The 19,362-nt window shown below is 47.9% G+C and overlaps 6 protein-coding genes across 6 annotated transcripts; 3 read left to right on the forward strand and 3 right to left on the reverse strand.

Moving 5' to 3' along the window:
* Window positions 1-716: 716 nt before the first annotated feature.
* LAJ45_09377 (uncharacterized protein) lies at window positions 717-3,016 on the reverse strand (the record flags this gene model as incomplete). The annotated part of the gene is made up of 5 exons (XM_046118920.1): window positions 717-788; window positions 849-1,937; window positions 2,007-2,351; window positions 2,415-2,461; window positions 2,515-3,016. 5 exons carry the CDS (start codon window positions 3,014-3,016, stop codon window positions 717-719), a joined length of 2,055 nt encoding a protein of 684 aa, XP_045967998.1.
* Window positions 3,017-4,082: 1,066 nt separating this feature from the next.
* On the forward strand, window positions 4,083-6,236 carry LAJ45_09378 (uncharacterized protein; the record flags this gene model as incomplete). The annotated part of the gene is made up of 3 exons (XM_046118921.1): window positions 4,083-4,361; window positions 4,411-4,626; window positions 4,677-6,236. The coding sequence occupies 3 exons, from the start codon at window positions 4,083-4,085 to the stop codon at window positions 6,234-6,236; spliced, it is 2,055 nt and encodes a 684-aa protein (XP_045967999.1).
* Window positions 6,237-7,301: 1,065 nt separating this feature from the next.
* LAJ45_09379 (uncharacterized protein) lies at window positions 7,302-9,706 on the reverse strand (the record flags this gene model as incomplete). The annotated part of the gene is made up of 9 exons (XM_046118922.1): window positions 7,302-7,515; window positions 7,575-8,452; window positions 8,501-8,538; window positions 8,596-8,673; window positions 8,748-8,770; window positions 8,834-8,904; window positions 8,958-9,044; window positions 9,137-9,147; window positions 9,226-9,706. The coding sequence occupies 9 exons, from the start codon at window positions 9,704-9,706 to the stop codon at window positions 7,302-7,304; spliced, it is 1,881 nt and encodes a 626-aa protein (XP_045968000.1).
* A 2,769-nt stretch (window positions 9,707-12,475) lies between these two features.
* On the forward strand, window positions 12,476-14,210 carry LAJ45_09380 (uncharacterized protein; the record flags this gene model as incomplete). Its single annotated transcript, XM_046118923.1, has 2 exons — window positions 12,476-13,077; window positions 13,139-14,210. 2 exons carry the CDS (start codon window positions 12,476-12,478, stop codon window positions 14,208-14,210), a joined length of 1,674 nt encoding a protein of 557 aa, XP_045968001.1.
* Window positions 14,211-16,341: 2,131 nt separating this feature from the next.
* Window positions 16,342-16,909, forward strand: LAJ45_09381 (uncharacterized protein; the record flags this gene model as incomplete). Its single annotated transcript, XM_046118924.1, has 2 exons — window positions 16,342-16,722; window positions 16,787-16,909. 2 exons carry the CDS (start codon window positions 16,342-16,344, stop codon window positions 16,907-16,909), a joined length of 504 nt encoding a protein of 167 aa, XP_045968002.1.
* Window positions 16,910-17,903: 994 nt separating this feature from the next.
* LAJ45_09382 (uncharacterized protein) lies at window positions 17,904-18,321 on the reverse strand (the record flags this gene model as incomplete). The annotated part of the gene is made up of 2 exons (XM_046118925.1): window positions 17,904-18,051; window positions 18,131-18,321. The coding sequence occupies 2 exons, from the start codon at window positions 18,319-18,321 to the stop codon at window positions 17,904-17,906; spliced, it is 339 nt and encodes a 112-aa protein (XP_045968003.1).
* Between the last annotated feature and the right edge of the window lie 1,041 nt (window positions 18,322-19,362).

The raw sequence follows: 19,362 nt of genomic DNA on the forward strand, positions 1-19,362 counted from the left end.
ATGTGCGTGAAAGCGGGTTTAAGCGAAAGGGTGGACTTTGTGGCATACGTTCTATTCGTGTCAGGAGATAGCATCACATATACATGTAGTTAATAGTCGTGAACTGTACGTTTACTAGTTAATATGTATAGACGGTACATCTGCCCTTTCTCAATCGATTGGATTGATTTAAAGCTTAAGTGAAACCTACCAGTATATACTTTACTCTGATTGTGTGGCCTAGCTTTTGACTCACAGTCACTCACTCGATGCAGCCTCAAACTGACCTCAACACACGGTAAAAAAGTGACTTGCATAAACCTAGATTTCGCTATAAAGTAATGATCAAATCTTAGCCCGTGGAGGGTACCGTCAAAAGAGAAGAGCCCTGTAAGCCAAATACGCGCGTATTTTGAAATAAAAACCTAGTTTATACCAAACGAAGATCCATCCCCCACAAGAGAATTTATCAACATACATGTATGTCGTTATAATTACATGTATATTCTACAAACGAAGCTAATACATTGATCCATTCCCGGTGCTCTCCAATTGAAGATCTATTAGTTTCATTCCATTTTAATTGATAGAAACCAAAAGAAAGGACACGCTTTCCTTCCATAGGAAAAAGAAATAACGCCGTTTATTGCAAAACGAAAAAGGAAAGAAGAAGGGAAAACAACCACAAGTCGCCGAGTAATTAAATCTAATCCACTAGCCACACTAGTATTTCTCTCCTATGCTTCATATGCCTTTTTGAGTGCATCAAAATGTGCTTTCTGTTCAGCCGCTAGTTTACCCTCCGTATCCTACCGCACATATACAGTAAATAACTACTCTTCAAACTGCTAAAGGGAAGGTAAACTCACTGATATAATTGTCAGAACCAATGAATAATTATTGAACAAAAATCGCTCCCTCTTTCCTTTCTCCCCAATACCAGCACTGAGCTTTGTCAAAAACGCTTCAAAGTCTCCCCTTAGACGTCCCAGACTATTCGCAACAGGTTCATCATCGCCGGCCTCGCTACTCAGGGCTAGGATTCCCTGAACAAAACATGCGAACCTCTGCGTGAGGAAGTGTGGTGCAGCACTTTGTTTAGCTGTATTTGTTGCTGCTAAACCAAGGGCGCTGAGTTGGCTCCTCCCGCTGCCACTACCAACAAGAGAGGATTTGCGGAGTGACTCGCAATGGGCATCCATAACAATCTGGAACCGAGGCCAGAGGAGCATGCTGGTCGCATTGATGTATGCATCCGCTGCGGGAACCCGGCGCTTTTGCATTTCGAAGGCGGAATATTGGTTTAGTCTTACGCATAGTAAAACGCCGTGGCAATCAAGTGTGGCGTCAATGAGGTGTTTGGTGACCGTTTGTGCAAGTGCGAAAGTAGGCGAAAATATGGCAGAGAACATTGCCGATGCTTGATCATAGGTTTTATGAGAGAAAAAGTCTGTAATGAACAGATATTCCGCGCATGCATTCTCGACGAGGGCAGCATTGAAGTGGCGAAAGTAAACTTCCGGATAGTGGGTCGTTCTGTCCTCCTCGGCCTGATGAGAGGTCATGATTGGTGCAGTTCGGTTTTTGAGGGTATCGATCCGGCGACCAATATTGAAAGGGTCATATGAAGCCGCTGGGACCGATTTGAGAGATGGGAGAAGGTTGTTTCTTCGTGCCGGCTCGTCTTGACCAACTGTATCGTGCTTGTCCATTGTGTGAAGTTTGAGTTTCTGGAGTGCTGCATTATAGCGTTGGAAGTGACTGAGGTAGTACCACCGCATTGTGTTGATATAAGCTTGCCCAATTTCTTCTGCAAGTTGCGCATGGTGGGTTGCCATGAAAAGAAAGAGTTCCTTGTACCGAATGAACCCTTGCTGTTGAATGATTTGGGCGTTTGCACCAGGAACTCTAATGGCTTTGATTTTGGCCACGAAGAAATCCCGTACCCTTTCGATCGCCTGAGCATAGTTAGTATAATGTCAAATACTCCAAAAAAAAAAAAAAGGTCTTAATATGGGAAAGCAGACTTTATGGGTGAGTCTTTCTAGTTCCGGCTTGACATCTTGTGCTGCTTTGACCTTGGTGGCATCCAGGACCTCGATAGCTTTCATCTTACGATCTGCTTCTTTCAGAGCCTTCACCCAGCTATCGTTGACCTCGCCCTCCACGATCTTTCGTATTACCCTTGGCGATAGTGCAATATCTTCCACGACGGGACCGATCGCTTTCTCAACATTTTTCCTATTATCAAGACGGCGATTAAGATTCGTTGAGCGGTTCTGGAGGGTCTCGATTTCCGCGCTGACAACCCCGAGGTCCGTCTGAAAGGCGTAAAGATAGGATTCAACAGATTTAAGAACCTCGTCGCAAGCCTATTTCGAATAATCCAGAGGTAAGCGAAAATCCGTGGGATTATAGGTAGAGATCGTGAGCACTTTTATGGACCGATGTAAATCAACAAACTTGCCCTGTTCCCGCTCATCTGTACATCCCTGTTAGCGCTGGTTCATATCCACCAAGAAATCCAGAGCTCACAATCCACCAGCGTGTTCACGCTATGTTTCCTAGCTCTCGCTGCCAGCTCCTGAGCTTCCGCCTCTCGCTGTTCCTCCTTCTGAATGAACTCCTCCAGACTCAGTGCCCCAAAGTTAATATCCTCTAAATCCTCGAGATCTGGCTCTCGACCAGCTTCATCCTCACCAGCGTCAACTTCGAGACCGGACTTCACTTGTACGCCGAGTATCCCCTCTAAGACGTCCAACGGATCCCGGATACCTGATGGTATAGGAGCTGTCGCCGCGCGCCTCAGGCCGAATGTCTGTTGCTGTTGCCGCACTGAGCTGGCGAGACTCGTGGTAGATGCATTGGCCGACGATGAAAGGCTTAATGATGATGTCCGGTGAGCAAGCTGCGGTCGGCTTCCAGGTCTACGGCCAGGTAGAGGACTTGGGGAGTTGTTATTTGGATATAGCGGTGCTGGAGACGAAGATCGCGCAGGAGCGTTCGCACCCGAGTTCCAAGCTCCAGGTCTCCACATGATACAATCTCGGTGCAGTGATTCAGAAAATAGCTGTAAATAACAATGGGATCAACTTACAGGAGCTGAGTCTAGAATGAGGCTGAAAACGTATGGAAGTGCCAAGACCTTCGAGCTTGCCGAGGCAGGGTAACTACAGTAGCCGGGTTATTGTCACTAGTTCAAATCCATCCTCGAGCTAGCTCAACCACGACATTGTCACTACAATTTAGGTCGGAGACCATAGATTTATTCTCCCATTGATTCTCTACTAAACCGCTGCCTCTAATTTCTCATATTGTGATTATGAAGGTAAAACTTGTTGTCCAGATAGGTACTGTTCTTTTCCGATATCCTGCATATCACGGAGAATGAAAAGCTTAACTAACAAAGTACTTAAGCTCTCCACAACGTACAGGCGTTGGATCGTCCCTTGAGACAATCCTCCAGAGATGAACCCAGATTATGGTTAGCATCAAATTTTATTCATATTGAGTAATGGTCTAAAAGTGAACACTAGGCGCTAGATCAGAAATGCGAGTGATGTTTCATGATCGAGATAGCCGCCAACCGGGGGGTTCGTCTCCCTTCCACTAAATTTAGTAGGTGCATTACAGTCGCAACTCGATATGCCGGATTGCCAAGATTCGAAGGATTTCATCCGGGATAGCAAATTGATTTTGCAGTAAAAAAAACCAAAACCCCAGAGGATTTCGTACGGGATAGCAAGGGATCCAGCGTATTGAGACCCGGCATATCGAGTTGCGACTGTAATTACTGAACGAATTAGGAACTTCCATTGATTTTGCCCGAGACAGGAGATAAATGGTGATAGGTTCCCTAACCAATATCCGCGGCATTGACGGAACCGAAATATTATCCGAAAACCCTTAGGCGCTGTACTCAATGGCGTTTAATCGAGCTATTAATACATATACACTTTGCAAGGCAAGATGCTTACCCGCAGGACTCGATGTATCGCAGCCTTAAAGAGGGGTACTTGAGCCAGGACCTATCTCACGTATATACCGTCACGACGATTGATAAAATATTCAACATTAATTACAAGTGTTTCTGTTAAACAAACATGACTTCCGGCGTCGAAACCCCTAATATAAGCTCCTACAAGCTAAATGTTACATTTCACGAAGATCACCTTAAACAGACAGCAGAGAGCGGAGAAACTACCATATGGAGAAAGGAAAAGGAGCTTGGAAAGGGAGGCTTTGGGAGCGTAAGGCTTGAAAGGGGGGTGTTTGGGGGGGCGGAATCCGTGAGGGCAGTCAAAAGGATTTTACGAGCCTCATCCACCACAAACAACCTTTATATTCAACGTGAAGTGAAGGCGTTGATAATGGTCCAAGATGTAAGAATGTCATTTGAACTGTTTGGAGCTGGTACTGATGTCCCGAAAGCACCTGGATTTATTTGTCAAGTTTTTCGGATGGTACGAAGATGATTTACATTTTTTCATCGCGATGGAATACGCTCCACTCGGTGATTTGGGCAGTTATATCAAGAATTCTAAAGAGGATGCCCACTCGAATGCCATCACCATCACCCAGCAACTATTGAAAGCGCTCGTCATCCTGCACGAGAGAAAGATCTATCACCGCGATCTGAAGCCTCCGGTTCTAAACCCTGTGGCCAGTAAAGAGAAATAAAGCTGATGGACCTGTAGAATGTTCTTATTACGTCACTGTCACCACTCCACGTCAAGCTAGCTGATTTTGGGGCGTCCAAATCTACAATAAACACCATGTTAAGGACTCAGTGTGGAACCGTTACTTATCAAGCCCCAGAGATGCAAGGATTATCGGTTCAAAGGCACGCCTTAGGAGGAGAATATCCATTTGCTCTCGATATGTGGTCATTGGGCTGTATGGTTTATGAATTGTTGACGACGGAGGCGCCATTTCTGGAAGAGCCGGCTCCAGAGGAGGAAGTTTCTGAGGTATCGTGGATTGAGGATGGTCCACCTGAGCGTTCCCTCAACCTGGCAATGTTGGTTGATTTCTGCGAAGAAAGGATCGATTTCCCCTTGCAACCGTTGCACAACGCGAGCGTCGGTCTCAAGGGCATAGATTTTATCATGAAGCTATTAGTTGCTAGTCCCGAATTCCGCATGACGGCACAAGCGGCATTAAAACACGATTGGTTTGCCCAGCTAGGGCCTTCAGATGCATATTTCGAAGAGATCACAAATCAAATGATCTCCCTGGGTATTGATTCTACGGTAGCTAAAAGTCTCATTCGGGCACACAGAGAGGGCCCTAACCCGGACAAGATTCAAGATATCCTCAATGCAGTGGGGAAAAATTACATATCCTTAGCATATGACGCATCGCACAAAGGACACACCTCGCTCCTAGATATGCTATTAGAAACGTTCAAAGGAGACACGAAATTACCCCATACTACCGTCAAGGGGTGGAGTTTATTGCAAACTGCAGCCAAAGGAGGTCATCTTGGTGTGGTAAAATTACTCCTGGGTTGGGGTGCAAATATCAATGCCGAGGCTGGCCCTGTCTGGAGAGGGCGAACAGCGCTGCAAGCAGCAGCAGAGTCAGGAAACACCAAATTGGCCAGGTTCTTATTGGAAAACGGAGCGGATGTTCACGCCAAGGCAGCGCAAAAAGGAGGCCTCACAGCCCTACAAGCGGCCGCCTCCTATGGTTATACGGAGATATTGGTGGACCTGGTCAAAAAACATAAGGCTGAAGTAAATGAAAAGCCATGTGATTTGGATGGACGAACAGCATTGCAGGCTGCAGCCGAGAAAGGGCAGGAAGATGCGGTAGACTTTCTTTTGCGAAACGGTGCTGAGGTAAACACAAAGCCCTGTAAACAAAAGGGATTCACCGCGTTACAAGCCGCTGCCGGAGGTGGATTTGTTCGTATTGTCGAAATACTTTTGGGGAAGTCGGCCGATGTCAACGCGGAGCCGTGCGATCTCTGGGGCCGAACGGCAATACAGGCAGCCGCAGAGAACGGACATAGTGATGTAGTCCAGTTGTTATTGGAAAACTCGGCTGATGTAAACGCTGGGCCGTGCGAAAAGAAGGGCAAAACAGCTCTATGGGCAGCAGCAGAGGGCGGTCATGCAAATGTCGTGAGGTTACTTTTAGAGTCTAGAGCCGACATCAATTGTGACAGATGTGGTTCAACCGCGTTGGAGATAGCAGAAGAGAATGGTCATCACTCGATTGTAGAACTCCTGTCGGGCAATTCTTTTTATTGAAATGGTTGTAGGTTAGACGTGGGAGTATGCGTGGGTGGGATCATGGGATCGCCGCTATATATATTGATTATTTGTTTTTGAAGTTCATAAACTAAATATTGGTTTGATTACTTCAACTGGGTTCTAGCTTAATCCATGGAGAATATAACCGTCCATTTAAAGAAGCTTGGCATGGAAATAATACCTATAAGCTATAACATGTAGTCCAACCCGGTAGACGAACTCTTGATGTATGTGGAGATTGAAACGGCTGGCAACGAAGCAGGAGTCTTCTATCATTTGAATCTATTGCACGTATCCCCAATAAGTAATGTCTGGTTAGGAGGAGGACTTCTGCAGGAATCATATTCTTCCATATGGAACCCTCCACGTACGGCTACGTATGTCGAGCTTCGATCTCTGCCGGTTTGTCACTACGTCACAAATGATCACTCGGTTGTACATCTTGTCTCTCGCGGGCCGAAGTAACATGTTACCTTGTACAGCGCCCTAAAAAAACTCAAAATTGTATTATGTCTTAATAACAAGTGCGCACCATAACCAAGATACCTAGTTTGGTTCTAATATATAGCACTCCTGAATACAAAATTATCCTTGCGCCGCTGTGTCTAAGGCTCACGGTGTGTAAGTGGAGATTATAAAACTATGATTAGAGGAATTAGTATATACTCAGCGCGCTTGACTGTGCTGGCTTTGAATGATATATGTAGGTATCTTTAGGATCCGCTCATATATATAGGAGGAGATAGATATATTATATTACAGTTCAGTGTTCCTTGCGGTTGTAGGGCGTCCTCATATCTAATTATTACCATCATCAACATCATTACCCTCATCAACCACCCACGACGCACAACCACAGAACAGCACAAAACGACACAAAACAGCACAACAAAACTAAGCACACAAGAAAGCGCACACAAGAGCATATAGATAGAAAGGGAAAAGCACAAAATAAACAAAAATAAACGAACCCAAACCCGCTGTGATTTATTAACACGCATTCCCACCAATCTACACTACTCTCCCAATAGCTACAGCACCCACACACACTCACACACCTTATTACAATATAAACCTGAACCCCGTCTCCCTCGGCCGCCCCTCCAACATATTTTTCCTCTCACGTCTGAGATTCTTTCTCTTGAGACGCCACCGCTGAAGGTATGCCAGCACACACACCATGACCAGCGCCCCGCAGCATGTCGACATTCCGCGGACGTAGTATGGGCCGTCCTCTGGGGGGTACAGCTTCGTCCCGAGTAGGGGCCCACATTGGCTACCGGACCCATCGTATTAGTCGACCATTTATAAAGAAGAAACAAAGGTCGCGCTTACCCAATAACTTGGACCAGTCCAATCCCAGCGCCACGGCCGCTCTCGCTCTCACCATTGTTGACAACCCAGACCATCACTAGCGCAATCGCAGAGAATATGCCGCCAGCAGCCATGAATACGCCTGTGTATTTTACGCCCACGCCCACCGTCTCGCTCTTCACCCACTGTGCTTCGCTCACATAGCTCTCCCACCACCGCCCTGGCCCGGAAGCCTCTATGGACTCCACACCGGCAAGTGCAGTGTTCAGAGAGCTCTGGAGACTCCCAGTTCCCGCAAGCAGCGCATAGCCGATGGCACCAAGGAGACAGCACAAGATTATCGGGATGCTGCGGGTGGTGTAGCGGTCGGATATCCACGTACTCAGCAGGACAAGGACAAACGCGAATATATACGGCGGGGCCGAGAGCGCCTGTGCCGTGGTTGATTTGTATCCCATGTCATTGATTATAGTGGGTAGAAACACAGGCAGGCTAGAGAACGAAACGTTGCAGAAGAAGTACATCAACGCAACGATCCAGTTTCCGCCGTCTCGGAGCGCTGCAAACACTTCGCTCCAGCGCACACCGCTCTGGTGGTCTTCCTCCTCACGCATTGTGGCAGCGACGGAGTGATCGCCTTCGTCGGTGACGACGAGGAGGCGTCGGCGCGCGATCTTCTTTTCGTCGGTGGTGAGGAAGCGCGCGTCGGAGGGGAGGTCGGGGATGATGTAGTAGGCAAAGACTGCGGCAATCATGGACGGGAAGCCTTCAAGGATGAAGAGGAGACGCCAGGGAGCTATGGCGGATGGGATAGAGGTAAGGGCATATGCGAGGAAGCCGGCATAAGCTGTTGCGAGAGGGGCGGCAGATATAAAAAGACCGCATCGGAGGGCGAGTTCCTAGTGGACATTAGGACAAGAAATAAGAGATGGATTGGGAGTATCTACTTCGCGGCGGTAGAAGAAGGAGAGGTAGAACGGGACACCTGCGGTCCAAAATTAATATATATGCTGGTAATAAATTATTAGATGGTTCGATGTACCTGGCCCGAAAGCAGCTTCGGTGATGCCGAGCAATGCCCGGAAAAATAGCATATACCACCAGTTTGTGGCCAGCCCTTCTATACTTCCGCTCTCTTTGATTAGCTTCTCGTGTTATACCGAATACGGGACGGAATTGGTTTGGAGGTCTCACGCATGCTTGCTACAAACCCCCATCTATCATTGGCCTCGTTAGTGAATTAAGTTTTGCGTAATACTGCTGGGTATGAATAGACTTACCCCATTACACAGCATGCAATGTATTTGTGTGCCGCAAACACCTTGTAACACAGTGTCATCCATTCAAAACTCTAGGGGTATGTTAGTACTTTATTCACCAACTATGACTCGGAGCGGTGCTTACAATGTACGTCATGTAGAACGCTGTCAGCAGCCACTCATATTGGGCTCCGGTCAACCCCAGATCCTTATTCATACCCGCTACTTTCGCCTAAACCACACCCATGTCAGCCTGCGGCCCCCCCATCCCCTGCCTGCATCTCCTAACCCCAACTGCAGTCCACTCAACATGTAGGTACTGACATTTCCGATATCTGCACCACACCCCGCCACATTAGCCATTACTACCCCACCACAGGTTATCCAGGAGAGGGGGGGGGGGGATACGCAACTACTACGATCCAAGAATGAAAGCATATACAGCCCCGCCAAAAAGCCGACCAAATGCAGGTCAAACTTCCTTACGACCTTCCCTTCCTCCTCTCTCGTGTACAGAAATTCCTTCCTCATCCTGGGCCGTCGTCTCCGTCGTCTCCGTATATTTGACGATGATCCCTCCTCATCACTGGCATCGTATACCACCGCACCGCCACCGGCCCTTCCTTCGTCCCCAGAACTATCGTGCTCGGGTGCTATCAGGGTGCCGTGCTCATCTGCATACACCTCTTCCTGTTCCCTTGCCGATCGTGACAACGGCCGCAGCTCATACCCGTCCTCTCCGGTGACCACAAAGCCAGAATTGCTGTCGGTGTCGCTCTCGGGGGTGTGGATGTAGGGATCCTCGTCGTCGTCTGCATCTACGGCGGAGGAGGGGTGGTAGCTAGTTGCTGGGGGGGTGAGCTCCAGAGGGGAGGACGAGGACGAGGCTGGCATTGCAGAGAGATTAAGAGTGAGTATTCAGGGGATTTCTCTCTCTCTCCCTGTGGGTCTCGTTTGAGGTTGGGAATAGTCGGTGGGAGGAGGGGGGGTCGCGAGATCAGTGGGTGTTGGGGTGTGAGGCTCATACACATGAAAGCCCGCTTGGACCATCTGTGTGGCTGTTGAGCTGTGGGAGCTGCACCTTGGCGGGTCGCGTAGCAACCCCCGTTATTGGACCCTTGACCGGTTTCTAGACTGAAAAGCACCTACTACATACTAGAAGAGGAGACATGCTACCACAGTCCCATACTCTTCTCTAGCACAATTTTCAGTACTCAACTCCTACAAGAATAACGATTTGGGTATGCTGGTCCGTATCGAACCCAGACCTCTACTATATATGTAGGTATCGCAAGCTGTTCCAGGAGTGCCGGATTTGAAGAGTTGTTTCTGCCATAAAGGAATGAATGGGGATTGTACGTTCCAAAGGTGAGCTTGAGCATTTCTCTACCTACATGTGCCTACATGTACCTACATGTAGGTACTCTACCCTTGAGCTTGTCTGTCCCCCAGGTCAAGACTCGGTTGTTTAGCTACATGTATCGTTACACAAACCACACAGGCGATCCATTCCATTTATCTCCCTTGGCGCATGAGCTTTATTGTGAGCTCCTTCCTTGGCACTCAGTGGGTTAGGTTTCTCATCAGGCCGGCTCCAAACGAGCAAAAAAGAAATCATGGGCGGACCGGGATTCGAACCCAGATCTCCTGAATTCAGTTGGCTCTTAATCACCTACGTCGTCCCACTTCAACCCCTGCAAGTACCCTCAAGCACTGCCCGAGAGGGGGGGGAATCGAACGTGCAACATCACCTCACCAAGCCAAGTGCTCTACCATTGAGCTATCTGCCCTTAGTAACTCTGACAGGACACAGAGAGACATGGTGGTGTGCAGACCTAGTCATGCTAGGATCAGAGGAGCGCGGGCGCGTTGGTTGGGTTGGACTGACGGCGGCAAAGTCCGTGGAAGCCGTTTCGAGGACCGGCCAAGGCTTAGTTACGGAGGAGGCCTTCATGGATCATCACTCGGAAGACAAGACGCTACTATATGGTGCAATACAGGCTGGAAATGAGGTAATGCCTTCTGAAGCATGGCAGCCTGATCTATGTAACTCGCTACACAACTGCCTCCCAAGTAGCAGACATCGATCCGGATACTTTCGCACGACGGAAAATATTTCTTTACCGCTATGCCTATGGATATCACTGGAATACCAAAAGTACAGTCCTTAAGCTGGACAGCACCGCAGTTGGTTCAAGCTAAACCTGAGAGCCATTATACTCACGCAAGTGGTACGAATATACTTGTACCTAGTCAAGTAGTAATCACCTCGTGGAATAAATTATAAAGACCCCGGTTTGGAACAGGCTACAGTCCAACGTTTTATCCAATCTCTAAATGGTCGGTCTGATTCTTATCGTGTACGCTGTCATTGGTTATAAAATTGACGGCGTGCAGGTGGCTACTGTGCAATATCATGTGTCGGCGCCTTATTCATTGTATGCATCTTGTAAATTACTCGTATACGAAGAGGGGTTTGGTGAAAACGACACATTGAGCTGTAACGTGGCATACTACATGTAGGACCCGAGACACGACGACTTCAACGTCACACTCATACGTTCAAATACCTGCCCCGAAGACTTGCATGAGGCAGAGGTTGAGCCCAGCATTTTCAATTGATCGTTTCCCCACTTTGTTATGTTATAGTCGGCCATACTTATTCTAGCCTTCGGAATAGCGAAGTTATAGTATGCCTAACTTTGGAATTTAGGAAGTTTGCTCACGACCAAAACACATAATGCCACTTCTTAAACAACATTCCATAATTTTGGTGAAATATCGTACGAACGGGTTAATATCAAACGCATACACACACTACGGCCCTAGTTGAAGGTGGACAAGTTTTGGTGGGGACTCGCACATCTATGGAAAAGAAACCATCGTCTTCTATCCTTGTGTTTAGGATGGCCTTGTATCAGTACGGGAAGCCCATCCCTGCTATCACGCTTGCACGCGGTCTTCATGACGAAATAAGTGAGAAACAGCACAAGAGGATATCACATTTCTTTACATTAACGATGGGTTGGAAATTACTTTTCTAAACAAAAACGCGGGGGGCCTTGTTCCGAAATATCATTCCCTTCATGGGCCATCACTCGCTCAAGCTACACACGGACCCTCTTCGATGATTATTTACGGGAAGATACATAGAAATATTAACGTTTGGACCAACCAAACAGCTCATAACTAAGGAATATTACCCGTAACGCCTCAAGAACTGGATCTCGACACGATCCATCGATGATCCCGATTGAATTTGCAGGGCATGAGAGAATACCAAGGAAGCGAATATTCCTTTTTCCCGATGTTTCTGTTTGTTTGCTACTTTAGCAAGCCTCATACCGACAACTCTGCAAGGCAACAGCACCAAGGGAAAGAGTTTTTAAGACTGCAAACGAGGTCTCACACGGATAATCACTGCTCTCCTCAGTCCAGACTGGTATTATCGGGGGCCTTATTTACTTGGCAATTTGACCAGGCGTTGCCGCCATTACGCAGTACTGGTACAGCTGACTTCATAATATCTGGTGGCGAGGTCGATATATATAAATGTCCATGAGCTGCACGTGGCTTTGAGATTTAGTAGTATCACTGCCAGTTGAATTGTTATCGGACATTGCATAATTCAGCTCCGTTAACAGAGCTCAACCTTCTACCATAATGCCTAAAAACTCAAAGAATTCTTCTGTTTCGCCAGCTAGAGTTAACGATGCACCAGTAGACCTGGCCCGTTACCTACAAACACTCGTGTCACCAATTACGGAGCTACAGAGCCTTCTGGAAGCACTGCCGAACATTGTGCCACAACTTCACGCTCATGTATCTACCTCAGATGAGTTGTCCGTCAAGGCTCAACGAATCAGCGAGCTAGAGGCGGCAGTCGCGGCATTTGATTCGGTGCACATGAAGACGTCAGAGGCCCTGAAGATTGAGGTTGATGACCTCAGGAAGCGTCTCGACCACGAAGGGAAGCACTTTGGGTCACTGAAGAGTGACCACGACAAGAGATTGGAGAAAATTAAGTTAGAGCACAAGCAAGCTCTTGAAAAACTGGAGCTAAGTCATTCTGTCATGGTGGAGGGTCTCGAGAAGAAACATAAGGATCGATTGAGAGACGAAAGAAATGAGTTGGATAAGGTGAAGAGGGAGATGGAAGATGTGGATGTGAAGAATTGTGGTTTGAGGGAGAAGTTGGATCTCGCCAACGAGAAGCTCAGGCTGTTGGAGGGGAACATGGCGTGTCTGCCTGACGATAATATTTTGTACCCGATCCCCGCTCATCCCCAAACACCAGATGTAAAGACACTACTGATATATGAATAGTGAGGAGAAATGGAAAGACCTAGCGAGAGTGTTCCATCTTTTCTGTAAGGAACATTTTACGAACATCCCAGAAACCCCCACCAATCACAAGCTCACCCTCCAAGAATCATCTTATCTCGTCAATTTTGCCACAGCCCTGCCCTTCCCGTTACCTACCAGTGACGCGCAGGCATCCGCCCTCCTACATCTTGCTCTTGTTCAGCATCACATATCCAACACTTTATGCAAGAACATCTTTCGAACAGTTGTGGTCCCCAGCACCTGCCCGGACGCTTCCACAATCTTCGAGTCGATCTCCACCGTGCTTTACCGCAAAAACCCACATCTCGAATCAACTTGGCGTAGTCTCACCACTACCGCTCTCTCCCACACCGGGTCCAAAGACTCTTTGAATGCAAAAGCTCAAGACATGGCCGCAGAGATCATAAATCTCACATATCTCCTCATCCCCTCTGGCAACCACGACAGCGTCCATGAAAAACTGTGCGCTCTTTTCAAAATCGCATTCACCACCTGGCGGCCGACGCAGCGCTGCTCAGCACGCATCTTTGCGACAACCGATCTCGGCGATGACATCGATGCCGAGCAGTGGGGATCACAGCTTGAGCAGGACGAGTTCGGATGTGCTTCGGATATGGATGAGACCGAGCAGCAATGTAATAATAGCAAGGTGCTGTGTCTATTCCCGCGGGTCTACCGCGAGGACCGGGACGGGGAGCACCATGTGTATTTCCCGGGAACGGCGCTGTATGCGGATTCAGGGGCGTATGTAGCGGGGCTCAAAGAGCATAGGGTCATACAGAACCTAAGGGAGGAGCTCAGTAAAAAGAAGCAAGCGGAGGTAGGAGGTTCGGGAGTGCATGGTAGGCGTAGTAGGAGGTTAAGCCTGAGTAGGCCGTTGCCCCAGCCGGTGCCGGCGCAGGTGCTGGTGCACAAGCCAAGAATTGGTACTGGTAAGGCTTTGGACGCCGCAGGCCAGCAACAGCAGGTGGTAAGGGTGGGAGCGGCGGGAAGGTCAGTGGAGAGCATGGGAACCGCCGAATCCGAGGGCGCTGCAGTTTTGGGGACCTAGTTATTTGGATGCTACGGTGGCATTATATCTTCACCCACGAGCAATCAGGTAAGATCTAAGACTTATTACTTATTTGGGGAAACTTTTAACTTATCTATAATAGTTGGCCATGGTTATTGGGGACATTTTGCGGACCGTGATTATTGTATTGCATATTTAATTTCATTTGGGTTCATTTACAATATTTACATTCAGTTGAAGTCAGAACGAGTGACCTCCAGTGACTTTCATGACTTCTAACGTCCCCTCACCATATATAGATACATTGCACAGCTCGCCCATCGCTATCATCTTCACAGGGACTCACTCGTTCGAGTGCAATCCCGTGAGTCCAAAAATAGCCCAAATCCCTCAGCCCACGGCCCCAGCACCGAAACGAACCACCCCCAAACAGGCCATGCAAGCGAGGTCGTATATACCCCGCTGCCGTTTTCACTGCTTTTCCCCTAATAACGGAAGTCGGGAGGGAGATGGAGGGTGCGGGTGGGGGCCAGGTGTTTGAGGTAAGAGGAAGGGGTAATGGCTAAATTGATTGAAGATTGTGATGTTGTGCACGTGTTTTTAAATCAAGGGGTACATGCATAGGGAATATGTAAACTTGCCTGCTGTCGGGTGAATTAAGAAGTACTAGTGATTAGCAATTGAGAACTTCTGACAGTCCTGGTATGTGATATGATGTGATGTGCTCCTACCCCAAAAGTCACGTTTTGTAAAATAGAGTAGAGTGCATGTAGATGATATACACGGAGACATATGTAGAAGACCAATGTTTCATTCATGTCATCAGTTAATAAATTTTGAGTATTAATTGTCGCCTATCTGCAAACAAGCAAATGAGATATAACTCGCTTGACCACATCATGTGCCATGACACTGTGGCCCCCGCACCGTTTACGAGAGTCAGGGGCAGACGGCATGAGTGATGAGATATTTGGTGGGAAAAAAGACACTATTGTTGCCGGGGCATGGTGATGCTTGGTCGTGCATGAGTCGACGTTGACTGCCCCTTTTGATATCACTTCCAAGCTATTGATCTATAGTACTACACGATATATGCCCAATTACCTTTAGAGTACTCTACACGCATGGAAGCTCTTTAATATTATCCAAATAAAGTAGATAAAGTGGTCTAAATGATCAATTCCTTGTAGAACTCATCGATAGTAATTACATCCCATAGTACCAATGCAGACGGTCCCTAAATCCTCCCCCTGTACCCACAATCCCAGGAACCACTCGGCAGGATAAACCACCACCCACGTTTCTTCCAGAAACAGGTTGGCGGGAGTACCCTCTGTGCCGTACGGCCGCAGAGAAAAACAAAGAAAAGAAGGAAGTTCCCATTTCAAACTTTGTACCCCCCTGGCCTTTTCGTGTTTCGCATATGATGTGATATTGATTTGGAAGAGAGAGGCTTATCTGTACTACCACCACATACCACCGCTAATATCTACGGCACAGAAGTGGACATAACAACCACGCCTCTCCCCGCCTCCTAAGCCTTCTCACAGTACTTTGGAGTATTCTCACTTTTATATACCATACAGACCGGGGGTAGATATCTGTTTTCGCCCACCACATTCTTTTTAAACAAACATCTCGTTCTTTTACAACGTCGTCAATTACACAGCCGCATACCGTACACCTCCACAACTCACGCCGCCTTTTGAAAAAGCTGTTGTTGCTTTAATTACACACCTCACGCCGGCCGCTAGAGGAACACCATACACACACACACTCACAGTATTCTAGAAGGCTTGAGCTGCGCTCAAGCGAGAATTTTAAGTGTATTTAACGGTCGACGTCGCTTGTTGCTCGCTTGTTACGTTTGGCTGAGTGCGAGAACCAATCAAGCAATCCGACAAGGAACTTACTATAATACATACATATATAACTGCAGCTGGCTGGGATAAGAGAGGTGAGGCGCCCTATCGATTCGGTACACGTGCGGGTGGTAGCTAATGATGCGTTGGTCTTAGATATTAGTACTACTACTCCTACTTCTGCTGTTCTACGTACTACTGTTCAACTCAGACACTTCTACTACAACGCTACTATTCTACTACTCAAACACTCAAGCACTACCAAACGCTCACCACTCTAATACCCAAACACCACAACCACAACCAAAATGCTTACAAATATCTTCTCTCTCTTCTCCCACTCCTCCTCCCAGCAGGGCTACACCAAACACGCACCCACCCCCCGGTACCGTCCCTCCCCCGCCGAAGACCACTTTGCCCTCCTCGCATCCCTCCAGATTGCAGTCCTCGCCCCACCTCCTGCCTCTACGACACCCTCCACCGCGCCCTCGATGCTCCATGGCCACAACCCCGCCAACCTCCGCAAGCAGGGCCGTCTCGCACTTACCTTCGCACTCAAGAACCATACCGCTGGTGCGGGGCCTGAGAAGATCCGCGTTGCGAATGAACTAGAGGAGGCGATTGATGCGGCCTGGGCAGGTGTCGAGGATTATCGCGGGAGGGTGTACGCTGTCGGTGGATGGTTGGCTGTAAGTTTAATTCCTATCTCCCCGAGGTTTGTGCTGAGTGTGTACTGATTTCTTGGCGAAATAGGAAAATGATGGCATTATTGAGAGAGTCCTGAGCGGCGAGGTGACGGTGGAGGATATTGCGGCGGGGAAGCTGCCGGTGCCTGCGGTGGCGGGTGGTGAGAAGGTGGTTGCGGCGTATTGTTAGGCTTGCACTTGTGTGTTTGCGTTTGGGTTTGGGTTTTTGTGGGGTTTTTGGATGGCGTTTTTTCTTCATTTTCTTTTTCTTTTTTGGGGTGTTTCTTCGTTTCTTGATGAGCGGTGCAGAGCGAAATCTCTGTGCAGCTCTTTTTTATTTCTTTTTTTATTTTACTCATAGACTTTTTTTCTTTTCTTCCAGTGGCTCCGGTGGGGTGCGCTGCGGCCATTCTTTAGATTATGTGTATTTCTTAGACTTAGATTACTCGGGGTGCGTCATGGGGGAGTGGAAGGGTGGGGGATAAGGAGCTGGGCTGGCTCTGAGTGGTTTTCACCAATCGATTCCTTACTCTCATACTGGTTTCACAAATAATTAAACGAGCACTTGTTTGGTCTGGTGACTTGCTTGTTCTTGTACAGTCACTCATTGACATCGATGGAGGTGGTTCTATTTGAGCCTTTAACTAGCTTTATTTATCGGCACCAATTCTCTAAGATGGACATAACTGAGAGCTGGAGTCTTGGTGATATACTCAGACAATATACTCATAAGCTGTGGCACTAGCATTGTGGGTTAGGGTTTTGTGTTAGTTGGCTGTTGTTTGTTAGTTGGTTGGTTAAGGCCGCTCTAGGCTTGGTTGTTGATCTTGTGCTAAGACGGGAGTCTGAGGTTTCAATTGAGTTTGACTACATACCTGTATGCACGAAAGGGGACTTCCAGGTGAAATGATGGCTTAGACATATTTCTTGTTCAAACCCGGTATCAATCGTGACGCCAAAGCGGTCAGTCACCAATCACAACCACGCCCAAAGTTCAAGCTGATTTACGGATATGCAGATGGAGCGCAATTCATATGTATATTGCAGTTTCTAAGGAAAAAATAAAAAGGAAAAAATAAAATAAAACTACATACCCATACCCATCCAGATCCCCCGACTCCAACCCAAGCAAAGAAAAAAAAGAAAGAAAACCGACCCTCCCCAGCTATCGTTATGCTATTCCTCTATCCCCTTCCAGCGCCAGCCTTCTTCTTGTCGTCCTCGTCCTCCGAGTCGCTGTCATCGTCATCGTCGTCGTCGTCGCCATCATCTTCCGGCACGTCGACGTTCCCGCGGTCACCAGTCTCATCGGGGAAGTCTGGGTCCTCCTCCCTAGATGTTGCAGTTTTGTTAGTTCTCTATATCTAGCTATACGTGCGATAATGTCATGCCACGGGGGTATAGTACGTACTTTGATTCAGCAGCAGCGGTCGAGGTAGTAGCAGCGGACGAAGAGGTAGATGTGACGTCGCGGCGGCCGACCGTGTTGGTGACGTGGGCCTCGGGGACGTCGATGTTGCGGCGGCGGTTGTCAGATGGGTGGGCGAGGGCCGTGGCGGCGAGGAGGGCCGAGAAGAGGATGGTGATGGTTGAGTAGCGCATTGTGGGAGTGTGGTTGTGGGTTGGTTTTCTTTTTGTTGTAAATGAGTGTCTGGTTTGGAAGGAGTGTGGGTTTCGAGATCAACTCGAGGTGGTGGATGTGAATGAGTAGATTGGATTGGAGATGATGCAGAGGAGGAGGAGAGTACCTGCAAGTATATATAGAGGATGAGCTGGGTCGGGGAGTACTTGGTTTGGTATGTACGTGGGGAGTACTTGCGGTCCGGTGTACTGACGCCGGTGTGGGCTTGGGCATTGGGGGAGTTACAACTACAAGTCGGTACATGAGGTAATTACTCAGCCACGGCGCGGACGTATCGGTGAAGTGCATGTAAGATAGATGGGATTCATGGAATCTCCATGGGAATTCTGCTGACTATTCGAGAGTGTAGGCAAAGGCTCCATATTCATGTAGTAATCAGGTCGGTCATGCTGAATTGTGTATGATACAATTTCGCGAGAATTACACCACAGCCACTCAGGCTAGTGCCTGGACCATAGGTAGCAGAACGGGCAAGAACTGACAAGGCGAGAAAGCGGTCTAGATACAATAATTACATACATAAATATGGATAATCTGCGTTCTGTTGGAAACTGAATCTCTTATAGATCTCAGGGTTAGGGTTCACAGACAACTCTCGTCTGAGAGTTCACCTTAATCATACTATATACAAGCGTCTGCATAAGCCATATACCTACCTTTTCACATACCGCCATAACTTGAAAATTGGCTAGCTTCTAGAGATCAAAATTACTTGTATGGGAAACTTCTGATGTAGATCAATGCCATTCAACCAATCACTCGAGTGATAATCCCTGGCCGGAGATAGCCAATTTTTCGAGTTTTGGCGGTATCTGCTTCTTATTTCCAATAAGCTACACCGAGACGTGGGGTCCTTCTGCGCCGTTTGCATTCTTCCTGTTTGAGCCGCAGCACGTGATATGTTACTATTTTTGGTGCTGTAAAACGCGGTGGAGGTTTGTGATATGGTGGGCGTTGGCCGGCTGTTGTGTTCACTCTCTTGTTTCTTTTCTCCTCGACGA

The sequence above is a fragment of the Morchella importuna genome (assembly GCF_003444635.1).
Source record: "Morchella importuna strain M04M26 chromosome Unknown Morimp01GS035, whole genome shotgun sequence".
NCBI lineage: Eukaryota > Fungi > Ascomycota > Pezizomycetes > Pezizales > Morchellaceae > Morchella > Morchella importuna.